Source organism: Salvelinus fontinalis, chromosome 31, assembly GCF_029448725.1.
Source record: "Salvelinus fontinalis isolate EN_2023a chromosome 31, ASM2944872v1, whole genome shotgun sequence".
Taxonomy (NCBI): Eukaryota; Metazoa; Chordata; class Actinopteri; order Salmoniformes; family Salmonidae; genus Salvelinus; species Salvelinus fontinalis.
Window position 1 is genome coordinate 36457458 of NC_074695.1, and position 18202 is coordinate 36475659.

Below are 18202 nucleotides of genomic sequence, written 5' to 3' on the forward strand. Positions count from 1 at the left end.
CTTTCAACATTTAAGTTAAACACCAAACCAATGTTGAGATGTTCAGACTGACCCTACTTAGATTGCTTATATACAGATTTTTGATACTATGTATACTTTTTGAATTATAACAATTTAAAATGTGCAATATTTACATTAGTCAATGTAGACCATGAGAGAGAAATATAGTGCCTTCAGAAAGTATTCATACCCCTTGACTTATTCCACATTTTGTTGTTATTCCACAACCCTTTGGCACATTCTGTGTTGAGAAGTTAAAGAAACAGGTCCTCCTATTCGCTTAATTTGGAGTTACTTTTGGTCATGTACTGTATGTGGACACCTGCTCATCGAACATCTCATTCCAAAATCATGGGCATGAATATGGATTTGGTCCCCTCTTTGCTGCTATAACAGCCTCTACTCTTCTGGGAAGGCTTTCCACCAGATGTTGGAACATTGCTGCGGGTACTTGCTTCCATTCAGCCACAAGCGCATTAGTGAGATCAGGCACTGATGTGGGGTGATTAGGCTTGGCTCGCAGTCGGCATTCCAAATAATCCCAAAGGTGTTCGATGGAGTTGAGGTCAGAGCTCTGTGCAGGCCAGTTACGTTCTTCCACACCAATCTTGACAAACCATTTCTGCATGGACCTCACTTTGTGCACGGGGGCATTGTCATGCTGATACAGGAAAGGCCTTCCCCAAACTGTTGCCACAAAGTTGCCACATTATTCCATATGTGTTAATTCATAGTTGTACAATGTAGAAAATAGTAAAAATAAAGAAAAACCCTTGAATGAGTAGATGTGTCCAAACTTCTGAATGGTACTGTACATCTGCATGTTATTTCTGGAACAGTATCTTCTAAATCAAAGAGGAATACGTGAAGCAAGAATATGTCAGCTACATGAAGTAGCTAAAAGAAAACATTCAATGTAGCCAAAGATTAAGAATCCCTTAGAATGTATGTGTTGCCACCCTAAGATCATGCACTACTTATAAAGCAAATGTTTTTCTTTTATTATTCAAAAACATAAAATAACGTCATACAGTCTTTTTCTTTGAACACCGTGAAACATGAAAAACAAAAACAGCCCCAGACCACAATTCCTCATCCACCAAACTTTACAGTTGGCACTATGCATTGGGGCAGGTAGCGTTCTCCTGGCATCCGCCAAACCCAGATTTGTCCATCAGTCTTCCAGATGGTGAAGTGTGATTCATCACTCAAGAGAACGCGTTTCAACTACTCCAGAGTCCAATGGCAGCGAGCTTTACACCACACCAGCCGGCGCTTGGCATTGCGCAAGGTGATCTTAGGCTTATGTGCGCCTGCTCGGCCATGGAAACCCATTTCATGAAGCTCCCGACAAACAGTTATTGTGCTGACATTTCTCCCAGAGGCAGTTTGGAACTCGGTAGTGAGTGTTGCAACTGAGGACAGACGCTTTTTACATACTACGCACTTCAGTGGTACTACACACTTCATTCTGTGAGCTTGTGTAGCCTATCACTTCGCGGCTGAGCCGTTGTTGCTCCTAGATGTTTTCACTTCCCAATAACAGCACTTACAGTTGACCGGGGCAGCTCTAGTAGGGCCGAAATTTGACCAACTGACTTGTCGAAAAGGTGGCATCCTATGAATACAGAAGGGCGCCGGAGGGGATGGCTACTGTTTTACGGGCTCCTAACCAATTGTGATATTTTGTGTGTTTTTTCACGTTTGTAACTTATTTTGTATATAATGTTTCTGCCACCACACTAAGACCGCACTCAACGAGCTGTATAAGGCCATAAGCAAACAAGAAAATGTTCATCCAGCGGCGGCGCTACCAGTGGTAGGGGACTTTAATGCAGAAAAACTTACATCCATTTTACCTCATTTCTACCAGCATGTAACATGTGCAATCAGAGGGGGAAAAAAATTCTAGACCACCTTTACTCCACACACAGAGACGCATACAAAGCTCTCCCTCACCCTCCATTTGGCAAATCTGACCATAATTCTGTTAAAATAATTCTGCAGAACTAAAGCAGGAAGTACCAGTGACTCGCTCAATACGGAAGTGGTCAGATGACACAGATGTTAACCTACAGGACTGTTTTGCTAGCGCAGACTAGAATATGTTCCGAGATTCATCCAATGGCATTGAGGACTAAGATTGAATCCTACTACACTGACTCTGATGCTCGTCGGATGTGGCAGGGCTTGCAAACTATTACGGACTACAAAGGGAAGCCCAACCGCGAGCTGCCCAGTAAACCTAGCCTGCCAGACGAGCTAAATTACTCCTATGAGCTCGCTTCGAAGCAAACAACACTGAAGCATGCATGAAAGCACCTGCTGTTCCGGACGTCTGTGTGATCCTGCTCTCCGTGACCGATGTGAGTAAGACGTTTAAACAGGTCAACATTCACAAGGCCGCATGGCCAGACGGTTTACCAGGACATGTACTGGCAAGTGTCTTCACTGACCTTTTCAACCTGTCCCTGACCGAGTCTGTAATACCTACATGTTTCAAGAAGACCACCATAGCCCCTGTGCACAAGAACGCCAAGGTAACCTGCCTAAATGACAACCGACCCGTAGCACTCACGTCTGTAGCCATGAAGTGCTTTGAAAGGTTGGTCATGGCTCACGTCACCATTATCATCCCAGAAACCCTAGACCTACTCCAATTCACATACCGCCCAACAGATCCACAGATGATGCAATCTCTATTGCACTCCACACTGCCCTTTCCCACCTGGACAAAAGGAATACCTACATGAGAATGCTGTTCATTGACTACAGCTCAGCGTTCAACACCATAGTGCCTTCAAAGCTCATTACTAAGCTAAGGACCTTGGGACTAAACATCTCCCTCTGCAACTGGATCCTGGACTTCCTGACGGGCCACCCCAAGTGCTAAGTGTAGACAACAACAGATCTGCATCGCTAATCCTCAACATGGGGGCCCCTAAGGGGTGCGTGCTTAGTCCCCTCCTGTACTCCCTGTTCACCCACTACTGCATCACTAAGCACGACTCCAACACCATCATTAAGTTTGTCGATGATCTCTGAGGCAGCCTATAGGGAGGAGGACAGAGACCTGGCAGTGTGGTCCCAGGACAACATCCTCTCCCTCAACGTGATCAACACAAAGGAGATGATCGTGGACTACAGGAAAAGAAGGGCAGAACACGCACCCATCCACATCAACGGGGCTGTAGTGTAGCAGGTTGAGAGCTTCAAAATCCTTGGTGTCCACATCACCAACAAACTATCATGGTTCAAACACACCAAGACAGTCATCAAGAGGGCATGACAACACCTATTCCCCCTCAGGAGACTGAAAAGATTTGGCATGGATCCTCAGATCCTCAAAAAGTTCTACAGCTGCACCATCGAGAGCATCCTGACCGTTTGTATCACCGCTTGGTACGGCAACTGCTTGGCATCCGACCGCAAGGCGCTACAGAGGGTAGTGTGTACAGACCAGTCCATCACTGGGGCCAAGCTTCCTGCCATCCAGGACCTCTATACCAGGCGGTGTCAGAGGAAGGCCCTACAAATTGTCAAAGACTCCAGCCACCCTAGTCATAGACTGTTCTCTCTGCTACCGCACTGCAAGCGGTACCGGAGCGCCAAGTCTAGATCCAAAAGGCTCCTTAACAGCTTCTACCCCCAAGCTATAAGACTGCTGAACAGTTACTCAAATGGCTACCCATACTATTTGCATTGACCCCCCTTCTTTTAACGCTTGACTAAGCTGTTTTCTCACACATTGACTCGGTACCGGTACCCCTTGTATATATCCTTGTTTATTTAGTAAATATTTTCTTGACTCTTATTTTCCTTAATACTGCATTGTTGGTTAAGTGCTTGTAAGTAAGCTTTTAACAGTAAGGTCGAGCTTAACAGAGCTTGAGAAACTCCCCAAATCCAGATGTGAAAAGCTGATTCAGACATACCCAAGACGACTCAAAGCTGTAATTGCCGCCAAAGGTGCTTCTACAAAGTATTGACTCAGGTGTGTGACATCTGTATTTCAATTTTTATAAATTAGCAAAATTTCATTTGGATTTTTTTTACTTTGTCTTTGTGGTATTATTGTATCCATTTTAAGTTCAGGCTGTAACAACAAAATGTGGAATACCTCAAGGGGTATGAATACTTTCTGAAGGCACTATTTGCAGTGCCACTGCTTTCTAACTATTCAAGCTAGGAACTCCAAACTAACTTCAGGGGGATGGAAACACTTCATAAATGTATAGATTATTTCATTCCTCCATCCTTTAATCAGTTTAAATTGGCATACATTTGCATATTAGAACAAATGCCACAACTCTGTAACCGTATAAGCTACAGTGGTGGAAAAAGCACCCATGTCACGACTTCCGCCGAAGTTGGTGCCTCTCCTTGTTTGGGCGGCGTTCGGCGGTCGTCGTCACCAGCTTTCTAGCTGCCACCGATCCATGTTTCTGTTTTCCATTTGTTATGTCTTGAGTGTACACACCTGGTTCCCATTAAGTTATTATTATTTCCCTATTTCCCTAGGCGCTGCTGCGCCTTCTTCACCACGCTGTCTGTGTGGGTGGACCATTTCAGTTTGTCCATGATGTGTACACCGAGAAACTTAAAACTTTCCATCCTCTCCACTACTGTCCCGTCGATGTGGATAGGGCGCTGCTCCCTCTGCTGTTTCCTGAAGTCCATGATCATCTCCTTTGTTTTGTTGACATTGAGTTTGAGGTTATTTTCCTGACACCACACTCCGAGGACCCTCACCTCCTCCCTGTAGGCCGTCTCGTCGTTGTTGGTAATCAAGCCTACTACTGTAGTGTCGTCTGCAAACTTGATGATTGAGTTGGAGGCGTGCATGGCCACGCAGTCATGGGTGAACAGGGAGTACAGGAGAGGGCTGAGAACGCACCCTTGTGGGGCCCCAGTGTTGAGGATCAGCGGGGTGGAGATGTTGTTACCTACCCTCACCACCTGGGGGCGGCCCGTTAGGAGGTCCAGGACCCAGTTGCACAGGGCAGGGTCGAGACCCAGGGCCTCGAGCTTAATGACGAGTTTGGAGGGTACTATGGTGTTGAATGCTGAGCTATAGTCAATGAACAGCATTCTTACATAGCTATTCCTCTTGTCCAGATGAGTTAGGTCAGTGTGATTGCGATTGCGTCGTCTGTGGACCTATTGGGGCGGTAAGCAAATTGGAGTGGGTCTAGGGTGTCAGGTAGGGTGGAGGTGATATGGTCCTTGACTAGTCTCTCAAAGCACTTCATAATGACAGAAGTGAGTGCTACGGGGCGGTAGTCATTTAGCTCAGTTACCTTAGCATTCTTGGGAACAGGAACAATGGTGGCCCTCTTGAAGCATGTGGGAACAGCAGACTGGGATAAGGTTTGATTGAATATGTCCGTAAACACACCAGCCAGCTGGTCTTCGCATGCTCTGAGGACGCAGCTGGGGATCCCGTCTGGGCCTGCAGCCTTGCGAGGGTTAACATGTTTAAATGTTTTACTCACGTTGGCTGCAGTGAAGGAGAGCCAGCAGGTTTTGGTAGCGGTATTGTCAGTATTGTCCTCAAAGCGAGCAAAGAAGTTGTTTAGTTTGTCTGGGAGCAAGACATCGTGGTCCGCAACGGGGCTGGTTTCTCTTTTGTAGTCTGTGATTGACTGTAGACCCTGCCACATACCTCTCGTGTCTGAGCCGTTGAATTGTGACTCTACTTTGTCTCTATACTGACGCTTAGCTTGTTTGATTGCCTTGCGGAGGGAATAGCTACACTGTTTGTATTCGGTCATGTTTCCGGCCACCTTGCCCTGATTAAAAGCAGTGGGTTGCGCTTTCAGTTTTGCGCGAATGCTGCCATCAATCCACGGTTTCTGGTTGGGGAATGTTTTAATAGACGCTGTGGGTACATCATCACTGATGCACTCGCTAATAAACTCGCTCACCGAATCAGCGTATTCATCAATGTTGTTGTTCGACGCTATACGTAACATATCCCAGTCCACGTGATCGAAGCAATCTTGAAGTGTGGCATCCGATTGGTCGGCCCAGCGTTGAACAGACCTGAGCATTGGTGCTTCCTGTTTTAGTTTCTGTCTATAGGCTGGGAGCAACAAAATGGAGTCGTGGTCATGTTTTCCGAAAGGAGGGCGGGGGAGGGCCGTATATGCATCGCGGAAGTAACAATAACAATGATCCAGGGTTTTGCCAGCCCGGGTCGCGCAATCGATATGCTGATAACATTTAGGGAGCCTTGTTTTCAGATTAGCCTTGTTAAAATCCCCAGCTACAATAAATGCAGCCTCAGGATATGTGGTTTCCAATTTACATAGTCAGCACTTACAATGCACGTGTGGCCAACTTCTGGAAAATGAGTAAATTTGCTTACTGGGTAGTTATTATGAGTTTTCTTTGTGGTGTGCTGACCGTGCTGGAACAACGAGATGCATCACCCTTGTAAAAGAATATTGCAGTTTTGAAACTGCAGTAACTGCAGTCAACTGTGGTATTTTGGATGCAGTACTTGCAGTTATACGGTAGTGTGCTGCAGTTATACTGCACTCTGACAGCAATTATTTTCAGGGCAGCTGACTCTGTGTGGTCTACAAACATCAAAGTACATGTCCATGAGTCTCAGATGGTATTTTTGTGTCTCAAATGGTATGCGCACGCGCAACCTGTAGACTTTTGTTGATCTCCTGAGTCATTATCTTTGTTCCAGGGCGTCAGTATGCTATGCTCATACCAGTCGGCGCACTAGCTCTGGTCCAGGGCGTTATGCTAACCACTGTTTCTTGTGCAGCTAGCTAGTACACACTAGCTAAGCTAACTAGTACTGACTAGCTAGGTAGAACACACTAGCTTGCTAGTACCTAGCTTCTAATTATAAATGTAATACCAGTACCCATACTGTTGATGGCGGTAAGACACCATCCAATTTGGCACCATTCAACATCCTGTATAATCTCATATGTCTCACAGCATCTGTGGTGTGAGAAGGTATCTGCTGGAGCCAGAGCCTAAAGTGAACAACAGGGGGAGCGGAGCACACATTTGCTATTAGGGCGCAGAAGCAGAAGTCCAACCCTGGTTGTAGGAAGTTAAGCAAGTCTATTCTAGTAATAAAGTATTATTTTATCTAAAGCCATTCACAAATATAAGGTATTTGTTGAAAGGAGAGACTTTATTTTGTCATTTTGTCATAGCCGTCATTTTTATAAATGAAATGAAACTAGTGTAACAGGGTGAAGATTGCCTGTTACAAGCAGTTAGTTTGAGTGTTGCTATCATGTTAAATGTGCTCTGTGATTGACTGTCTAGGGCCCTGTTTTTGTGCAGAAATGGAGGAACTGTGCTTTTACCGGTATTTCCAGCATTATCCCCTAGTTGCTGTAGGTAGAAAATCCTAGGAAATATTCTGTAATTGACACAAGCTGTCTCCAATCAATCAATGTCTGGTTGTGCGTGTGTGTGTGTTTGGCAGGGGGATCGCCTGAGCCATGGGAGGCGTACCTCTACGAATCTTAATCGCACAAAACCTATTTGGAAGGGAATCCTATTTGTAGATCAGTGATTATACAACTCACTTTGCTCAAACTGATCCTATGTGTCAATTAGGGGCAGTTAAAGGGGAGAGTCAATGAAACCAACCATGGAAGTATACTGTAGAAAATTTGAGGGGTAATCCTGACCGGGACTCGACCAGGGTCCAGCGACTGTCAAGCCAACATCTTAAGAGGTCTTAAAAGGCTAATAACAGGCTAATAAGATAGGCTAATGCTAATATGTTTTGTAAGGCGGTAGATATCTACCTTCCTGCAGTTGTAGAAGTCCCTGTGGGGGTTCAGCTTCAGCTCCTTCATCTCCTCCATCTCGTTCAGCATCTCATGCACATTGAACTTGGACATGAGGAACTTCAGACGACGGTGAGTGTACGTCTTACTGCCACCCAGGAGAGACAAAAAGGACAAGCAAACATGTCATGTGGAACTTAGAAAGTTGTAAGACATTTCGTGGTGTAATATGTAGTCCATATGTCTGGAACAAAGACTATTTGTTCCAGACCAGCACTAAGGCTGTGTTTACACAGGCAGCCCAATTATTGACAAAAGAGCTGATCTGATTAGTCAAAAGACCAATTAGTGGGGGGAAAAATCAAAATTGGTCCGCCTGTGTAAACGCAGCCTAACTCACTTGATTCAAATGATCATAGTGCAAAATTTAGATCAGAATTAGTTGAATCAGGTGTGTTAGAGCAGGGTTGGTTCAAAAGCCAGTACATACTGTAAATACCAGTGGCGAAAAAAGTACTCAATTCTCATACTTGAGTAAAAGTAAAGATAGCTTAATAGAAAATGACTCAAGTAAAAGTCACCCAGTGAAATACTACTTAAGTAAAAGTCTAAAAGTATTTGGTTTTAAATAAGTAAATGTAGTTGCTAAAATATACTTAAGTATCAAAAGTAAAAGTAAAAATCCTTTATAATAGGCCAAACAGACGGCATCATTTTCTTGTATTTTTATTTACGGATAGCCAGGCTCACACTCCAACACTCCGACATATTTTAAAAACAAAGCATTTGTGTTTAGTGAGTCTGCCATATCAGAGGCAGTAGGGATGACCAGGGATGTTCTCTTGATAAGTGTGCAAATTTGACAATTTTCTGTCCTGCTAAGCATTCAAAATGTAATGAGTACTTTTGGGTGTCAGGGAAAATGTATGGAGTAAAAAGTACATAATTTTCTTTAGGAATGTAGTGAAGTGAAAGTAAAAGTTGTAAAAAATATGATAGTAAAGAAAAGTACAGTATTTTTACTTAAGTACTTTACACCATTGGTAAATACATACTGCTGTGACTTGGCTGCGTTGGAGTTGATCTCCCGTCGTGAAGTAGCTACAGAATTGTTAATGGGATATGTGATGCTCCATACCCATTACAGCTTGGCTAATGGAAAGCCTTGTAAGGAATTTTTCAAATAACCTGTTCTTGGCAATACTTTATTATGTTCTTGATTCAGTAAAAAGTGTATCTTATAAATGTCAGTGTCCAGTTGGTTCTCCAAAACCAGATAATTTTCAGAAAGATATTAAATCCACGGTTTGCACCGAGTGGGGATTTCCCTCGCCATTTTAGCTTCCAGAGATCTTGCATTTCCCAACATCTTTGCAGGAACTAGTTGTTTCTATGAGATGCAGCCACAGCCACGCGTAGAAGTAGATGAGAGCGAGTTACACAGTGTGACCAAAACAAAGATCTACACACATCCAAGAGGCATTTCTCCCTCGATCCAAAACGTGGATTTAATATCTTTCTGAATATTCTCTGTTTTTTGGAGAACCACCTGCAACTGGACACAGACATTTATAAAATACACTTTTTACTGAATCAAGAACGAAGAAAGTATGGCCAATTAAAATTCCTTTCGAGGCTTTCCATTAGCCAAGCTGTAACGGGTATAGGGTCTCACATATTCCGTTAACAATCCTGTAGCTAGTCATGCAGTAAGACTCACGTTGGGCCCTGTGCAATCAGAGCGATGAGGAAGTTCATGTCGTCGATGAAGGTGATGTAGTCAGGGGCAGGCATGTTCTCTATGGGTTTGTGTTGGTCGGCCGCTGCCGCATCTTTGTATGTATAAATGACACCGTCCTTCATACGGGCTACCCAGCTCAGGTTCTCAGGCAAGCACTTGGTGTTGAAGGGGTCTTCGCCCTTCTTGGGTGGCGATGTGAAGACTGGCAAACAAAATGTTAGCTGTTAGACACTTTCTTGGCAGTAATCAGTGGCGGATTTAGGTATAGGCGACATGGGTAGCCGCCCAGGGCACCATGTTACCGGGAGCGGCACGGGGTGCCCGCACAATTTTATTTTGAATGGTGACATTTGCGCAATCGGTTTTATATCGCTCATTTGCACGTCACGTCAATGATATCATGTCACCGTGTGGGACTGTGGGTCAATTAACCTTGGTCGGAGTAGGCGCCCTGATTCTAGTTTTTGAGCTTGGCAGGCTACTACCGGGGAAGGTCTCCCACTCAGAAGTACGAGATTGGGAGGGGGCGGGGGTAGGTTGACCTCAGGTCTCCCCACTGGAAGCCCGAGGTAGGGGGAATGAGGAAATCTATCAAATAGCGCACCTCTAACTTTGTACAGTACTAATGCAATTAGTAAAAATCTGTCACACTTCGAAATGCTACCAAATAAACCACAATTCATTCATATTGTGAATATACAGTTTCACTTTGTTGCATTTTTATCTGGTTTGTGCGAAATCGTTAATAATAATATAAAACCAGTCTGCACACCACCAAGGTGAATTGTTTTAGTCTTGACTCTTGGTTGACAGTGTTGGGGGATGGGTAATGTCACGTTCCTGACTTTATTTTCCTTTGTTTAACTTTGTTTAGTTGGTCTGGACGTGAGCTGGGTAGGTAGTCTATGTTATGTGTTTCTATGTTGGGTTCAATGTGTTGCCTGATATGGTTCTCAATTAGGGGCAGGTGTTTGACGTTTCCTCTGATTGAGAACCATATTAAGGTATGTTGTTCACACTGTTGGTTTGTGGGTGATTGTTGCTGTGTCTGTTAAACCACACGGTACTGTCTCGTCTCGTTCGTTCTTTCCATTTTGTGCGTTCATTGTTTTTTATGTTCACAAGTTCAGGTCTGTTTAACGTCGTTTGTTGTTTTGCAGTTTATTCAAGTGTTCTTCGTGTTTCATCTTCATTTAATAAATCATTATGTCTACATACCTCGCTGCGTGTTGGTCCGATCCATGCTAATATGACAGCCGTTACAAATGTATTGATGCTCGAGTGACAAATCAACAAAAATGTGTTTCTATTTGTCTTTGTTACTTATTTTTGATATTAATAAAGTCTTATTTTTGTATATATTTTTATATTTATATAGGGGGGGGTTCGGCCAGGGAGCCATACAAGCTAGAACCACCACTGGCAGTAATAGTCTGTCACGACAAACTACTGCATGCGTATCCCAGACATGCCCTCTCGATTACGTTCAAACTTGTCAGCCTAGTCTGCATACCTGGTTGCACTGTGTGTTCAGGCTTAAACGGCTCTCCCTCAATTTCCCTCAGGTACTGGGATGAGGTGAGGGGGAAGCGCTGGAAGGCCAGCCTCATGTACTTCTCTCTGATGGTTAGAGCACGGTAAATGCCCTTACAGGACAGCTCAAAGTCGTCCATGGTCACCTAAGAGTAGAGAGGGGAATGATGTATTAAGGGCCCTGTTCCAATGCATCGCTCCATCCTTCCGTTCCTTGAAGTAATCACTGATCTAACAAAAATGGATAATTGTCAGCAAGTTATTGGTCATTCACAATGGACCAAATGATTATGTAATATTCATAAGTGGATTATGTAGTAGTGCTTAAATTGGGAAAGTGAGAAACAAGCAGTTTGATAAGCAAGCCCCACCTCCTCCTGATGATTTCTCTCTGTAAATGTCAGAGCCACATTACTGAAATTTAAACCCAGACGACCTTTGCTGGGTTCTTATTTTCCAGTCTAGAGGGATCTATTTATGTGAGGAGATTTCCCTACAGGAGGTCAATGACACAGACTCAGAGACACATGCTAGCCATAACGGTCAAGTTCACACCCAGGGCCATGGGCAGCCATGCTACTCCTCCAACATCCAGCTCAGTTTAACCCGTCAATAAGGACACTGCTCCACAACATGTAAACAGGGTCAACGAGACTTCATTCTGCTGCTATTTGAGGAGAGAGGGAGGTGGAGACATACAGTACCAGTCAAAAGTTTGGACACACCTACTCATTCCAGGGGTTTTCTTTATTTTTACTATTTTCTACATTGTAGAATAATAATGAAGACATCAAAGCTCAGGGATGGAACAGCTTTTGAGCATCTGAACTTATGGTTGTTTGTGGGGGAAAGGGGTTGAGTGTGTGTGTGTGTGTGTCCCACATCTGTTGCTAGGGGGTAAGGATGTTAGGGACAATATAGGATGAATCACCATAATTGTTTGCAAAAATAATAATTGCTTGCTAAATATGTAATTTTTTGCAATGGCAATCCTGGTTATAGGTAACAATCCTTTGCATGAACTGTCTACATTATTACGCATATTATTTTGTTAATTATGGAAATTTAAATATTTTAGATATATTTTTTAATAGCTATATATAATGCAAATCGAAGTGAGGACGATGGAAAAGCTTTGGCGGTTGATCTGCTTCTGTTCTGTGGGGCCCTGGGATACGGGGGGACGGGGGTGGTCTGCCGGTCACTAGGATGACAACCCAAATTGGGATGGGGAGGGGTTTTAGAGGGTGGAATAGTTGGGAACAATTGGAGGTTTACTTAGTAGAATGCAAATATCATGGAATAGCTATATGGACACTCAATCACTATGGTATTTTTAATGGTGAGTTTACAAACGTACAGTAACAGTCAACATTTTGGACACACCTACTCATTCCAGGGTTTTTCTTTATTTTTACTTTTTTCTACATTGTAAAATAATAGTGAAAAAATCTAAACTACGAAATAACACATGGAATCATGTAGTAAGCAAAAAATTCAAAATATATATTTATATTTGAGATTCTTCATAGTAGCCACCCTTTGCCGTGATGACAGCTCTGTACACTCTTAGCATTCTCTCAACCAGCTTCATGAGGTAGTCACCTGGAATGCATTTCAGTTAACAGTTGTGCCTTAAGTTCATTTGTGGAAGTCTTTCCTTCTTAATGCGTTTGAGCCAATCAGTTGTGTTGTGACAAGGTAGGGATGGTAAATAGATGATAGCCCTATTTGGTAAAAGACCAAGTCCATATTATGACAAGAACAGCTCAAATAATCAAAGCGAAACAACAGTCCATCATTACATTAAGACGTGAAGGTCAGTCAATTCTGAACATTTCAAGAACTTTTAAAGCTTCTTCAAGCGCAGTTGCAAAAACCATTAACCACTATGATAAAACTGGCTCTCATGAGGACCGCCACAGGAAAGGAAGACCCAAAATTACATCTACTGCAGAGGATACGTTCATTAGTTAACTGCACCTCAGATTGCATCCCAAATAAATGCTTCACAGAGTTCAAGTAACAAACACATCTCAACATCAACTGTTCAGAGGAGACTGCGTGAATCAGGCCTTCATAGTCAAATTGATGCAAAGAAACCACAACTACAGGACACCAATAAGAAGAAGAGACTTGCTTGGGCAAAGAAACACAAGCAATGGACATTGTACCGGTGGAAATCTGTCCTTTAGTCTGATGAGTCCAAATTTGAGATTTTTGGTTCCAACCGCCAGGTGAGATACAGATTAGGTGAACGGATGATCTCTGCATGTGTGGTTCCCACTATGAAGTACCGAGGAGGAGTTGTGATGGTGTGGAGATGCTTTGCTTGTGACACTGTCTGTGATTTATTTAGAATTCAAGGCACACTTAACCAGAATGGCTACCACAGCATTCTGCAGCGATATGCAATCCCATCTGGTTTGGGTTTAGTGGGACTATCATTTGTTGTTCAACAGGACAATGACCCAACACACTTCCAGGCTTTGTAAGGACTATTTGACCAAGAAGGAGAGTGATGGAGTGCTGCATCAGATGACCTGGCCTCCACAATCACCCAACCTCAACCCAATTGAGATGGTTTGGGATGAGTTGGACCACAGAGTGAAGGAAAAGCAGCCAACAAGTGATCAGCATATGTGGGAACTCCTTCAAGACTGTTGGAAAAGCATTCTTCATGAAGCTGGTTGAGAGAATGCCAAGAGTGTGCAAAGTTGTCATCAAGGCATGGCATGGCTACTTTGAAGAATCTAAAATATATTTTGATTTGTTTAAAAACAAATGGGTTACTACATGATTCCATATGTGTTATTTCATAGTTTTGATGTCTTTACTAATATTCTACAATGTAGAAAATAGTACAAATTAAGAAAATCCTTGAATGAGTAGGTGTGTCCAAACTTTGAGCTGTACTGTACATGTGTTATTGTGTACATGTGTACATAATATAGAGCTGGAGGGATTTTCAATGCACCGGCAGAACAGAGAAGCTACGTCTGGTAAGACGAGGGGTGGTGGTGTGTGTCTTTTGTCAATAACAGCTGGTGGTCTAATATTAAAGTAGTCTCGAGGTATTGCTCGCCTGAGGTAGAGTACCTTATGATAAGCTGTAGACCACACTATCTACCAAAAGAGTTCTCATCTATATTATTCGTAGCTGTCTATTTACCACCACAGACCGATGCTGGCACTAAGAGCACACTCAACCAACTCTATAAGGCTATTAGCAAACAAGAACATGTTCACCCAGAAGCGCCGCTCCTAGTGCCTGGAGACTTTAATACAGGCAAACTTAAATCAGCTTTACCAAATTTTTACCAGCATGTCACATGTTTAAACAGAGGGAAAAAAACTCTAGACCACCTTTACTCCACACACAGAGATGCATACAAAACTCTCCCCCGCCCCCCATTTGGCAAATCCGACCACAATGCTATCCTCCTGATTCCTGCTTACAAGCAAAAACTAAAGCAGGAAGTACCAGTGACTCGATCAATACTGAAGTGGTCAGATGGCGCTGGACTGGACTGGAATATGTTCCGGGATAAATCCAATGGCATTGAGGAGTATACCACCTCAGTCATCGGCTTCATCAATAAGTGCATCGACGACGTCATCCCCACAGTGACCGTACGTACATATCAGAAGCCATGGATTACAGGCACCATCAGCATCAAACTAAAGGCTAGAGCTGCCGCTTTCAAGGAGCAGGACACTAATCTAGACGCATATAAGAAATCCCGCTATGCCCTCAGACGAACCATCAAACAAGCAAAGCGTCAAAACAGGATTAAGATTGAATGAGCCCTGACGCTCGTTGGATGTGGCAGGGCTTAAACTATTAAGGACTACAAAGGGAAACCCAGACGTGAGCTTCCCAGTGACGCGAGCCTACCAGATGAGCTAAATGCCTTTCATGCGTGCTTTGAGGCAAGCAATACTGAAGCATGCACAAGAGCACCAGCTGTTCTGGATGACTGTGTGATAACTCTCTTGATAGCCGATGTGGTCAAGACCTTTAAACAGGACAACATTCACAAAGCCGTGGGGCCTGATGCATTACCAGGACGTGTACTCAAAGAATGCGCGGACCAACTGGCAAGTGTAAATTTTCAACCTCTCCCTGACTGAGTCTGTAATACCTACATGTTTCAGGCAGACCACCATAGTCCCTGTGTCCAAGGAAGCGAAGGTAACCTGCCTAAATGATTACCGCCCCGTAGCACTCACTTCGGTAGCCATGAAGTGCTTTGAAAGGCTGGTCATGGCTCACATCAACAGCATCCTCCCGGATAGCCTAGACCCACTCCAATTTGCATACCGCCCCAACAGATTCACAGATGACACAATCTCAATCGCACTCCACACTGCCCTTTCCCACCTGGACAAAAGGAACACCTATGTGAGAATGCTGTTAATTGACTACAGCTCAGCTCAGCTCAACACCATAGTGCCCACAAAGATCATCACTAAGCTAAGGACCCTGGGACTAAACACCTCCCTCTGCAACTGGATCCTGGATTTCCTGACAGGCCGCCCCCAGGTGGTAAGAGTAGGCAACAACAAGTCTGCCAACCTGATCCTCAACACAGGGTCCCCTCAGAGGTGCGTACTTAGTCCCCTCCTGTACTCCCTGTTCACCCACGACTGCATGGCCAAACACGACTCCAACACCATTATTAAGTTTGCTTAATAATAGTGATACAATAGTGATAGGCCTCACCGACAAAGATGAGACAGCTTACAGGGAGGAGGTCAGAGAACTGACAGTGCGGTACCAGGACAACAAGACAAAGGAGCTGATCGTGGACTACAGGAAAAGGCGGGCCGAACAGGCCCCCATTTAACATCAACGGGGGTGTAGTGGAGTTAAAGTTCCTTGGTGTCCACATCACCAACGATCTGTCATGGTCCAAACACACCAAGACGGGGCATGACAATACCTTTTCCTCCTCAGGAGACTGAAAAGATTTGCCATGGGTCCCCAGATCCTCAAAGTTCTACAGCTGCACCATCGGTTGCATCACCGCCTGGTATTGCATCTGACCGTAAGGCGCTATAGAGGGCAGTGCATACAGCCCAGTCCATCCCTGGGGCCAAGCTTCCTGCAAACCAGGACCTATATAATAGGCGGTGTCAGAGGAAAGCCCATAAAATTATCAAAGACTCCAGTCACCCATGTCATAGACTGTTTTCTCTGCTACTGCACGGCAAGCGGTACCGAACGCCAAGTCTAGGACCAAAAGGCTCCTTAACAGCTTCTACCTCCAAGCCATAAGACTGCTGAACAATTAATCAAATGGCCACCTGACTATTACATTGACACCCCCCCCCCCCATTTATTTTGTATATTGCTGCTACTCACTGTTTATTATCTATGCATAGTCACTTCACCCCTACCTACATGTACAAATGACCTCTAACCGTTACCCTGTATATAGCCTCGTTATTGTTATGTTATTGTGTTAATTTGTATTATATTTTATTTTGGTTAATTTGGTAAATATTTTCTTAACTCTTCTTGAACTGCACTGTTGGTTAAGGGCTTGTAAGTAAGCAGTTCACATTAAGGTCTACACTTGTTGTAGTCGGCGCATGTGACAAATAAAGTTTGATTTGATTTATGAGTGGGGTCCATCATGTTCGACCCTGCTGACATCTTGAACCAGGTCTCTCTTGCAAAGGAGATTTGATTTCCATAAGACTAACCTGGATAAAAGGGAAATGTAGGCTACATAGCTAAGATATAATACCCCAGAGGCATAGTCTCCAATGATGGCCACTCTCTGGAAGTCAGGCACTTCTAGGTAGGTTGGTATGTCCAACAACACATCTGCCACAGGGGTCAGCACCTTCCTGGCCTGGTCACTCATTGATGGGATGGTGCGACACTTCTGCTGTCTCTTCTTACTATGGAGGGGGAGGAGGGACAGACAAACAGTGGATTTAGTGGTAAGGCAAAGGATGATACCATTGTTGGACAGTTCACATGAAGAAGAAAAAAGATTTAGGAACTACTACCCACCGTTTGTCAGTATCTTCATCGGTGTGCAGATGGTGGGCCATTTCCTGTTGGAGGATGGGACAGTCATCTTGCACTTCAAACATGGAGATCTCATCACGGACGCCCTCACCTTTGGTCTCCGATGCAAAGACTTTCTCCGCAAAGGCAAGCATATGCTCATCGGTCTCTAGCAGAAACACATAGGTGTTACCCACCCTGTTTTTTCAAAGGTACTTACTAAGTTGAAAATTTGCACTTTTATTACGTCATTTTCTACATTTGGTTTTGTTTCCCAAAAGCTATTCAAGTGCACTACCCAGGAAATTATGCAATGAAATGGACAACATGGAGTGTTGACCCAAAATAAGCACTGAACATGGAACAAGCTATCAGCAGAATAGATTCAACAGGCGTGATAAAGCAAGCTACAGTAGGATGGTCAAATTCATCATGATTGAAATTATTGTTTGAAATTATTTTGTAAAAAACAAGGTACTATCACAAAGGGAAACATTAGACATACCTTATTGCAACAGTTGAAAACAGACTCTCCAGCAGCACATGCTTTGTGTGTATAAGACCAAGCAGAACTTGGTCCAACGTCAACTCACAGCTCTCAGCACTAGCCTGGGCTATGACCACAAGGTTCCATGCACACAGAGCTACAGTAATCCAGCACAAAGATTAGGGCCAGACAACTCACATAAACACTCAACAACTTGCTCTGCACTTACATCAAATATCTACAGTACAAACAAGACAGCCTTCTCGGGCCAAACGAGACAAAGAGGCTGTGATACTGCAGCAACTCTTGGCCTATCTTGTTCCTGGAGTCATAGTGTCTGTGGACTCAACAAGGCCCAGAAAACTCAAGCGCATTCGGACTGATCAATTCATTGATTCATTTTTTTTGTCTAGCATCCACTACAAACTTTATTCTATGACAAATAAGTGAATGAATTAATGTTGACAGTCACAAATTTCTACGGTGGGACATACAGTGCATATAATTCACACACTTGGATTATTATTGTTTTCAAGTAGAATTTAAATTAATTTTGTAATTTTTTGTTGATCGACACAAAATAATCTAATGTAAAAGTGGAAGAAAAATGTAACACAAATAATTAACTAAACGCTAATGTA

General features: G+C 43.7%; 1 protein-coding gene across 2 annotated transcripts in view; it reads right to left on the reverse strand.

The window, feature by feature from the left end:
- The window catches only part of LOC129830151 (AMP deaminase 1-like), a 31789-nt gene that overhangs the window by 4370 nt on the left and 9217 nt on the right, over positions 1–18202 (reverse strand). For both annotated transcript variants that reach the window (XM_055892451.1, XM_055892452.1), the window contains exons 2-6: positions 17078–17243; positions 16806–16962; positions 11030–11195; positions 9496–9718; positions 7794–7923 (exon numbers count right to left, since the gene is read on the reverse strand). In XM_055892451.1, the coding sequence (XP_055748426.1) occupies positions 7794–7923; positions 9496–9718; positions 11030–11195; positions 16806–16962; positions 17078–17243 (842 nt within the window). The remainder of the gene's footprint in view (positions 1–7793; positions 7924–9495; positions 9719–11029; positions 11196–16805; positions 16963–17077; positions 17244–18202) is intronic.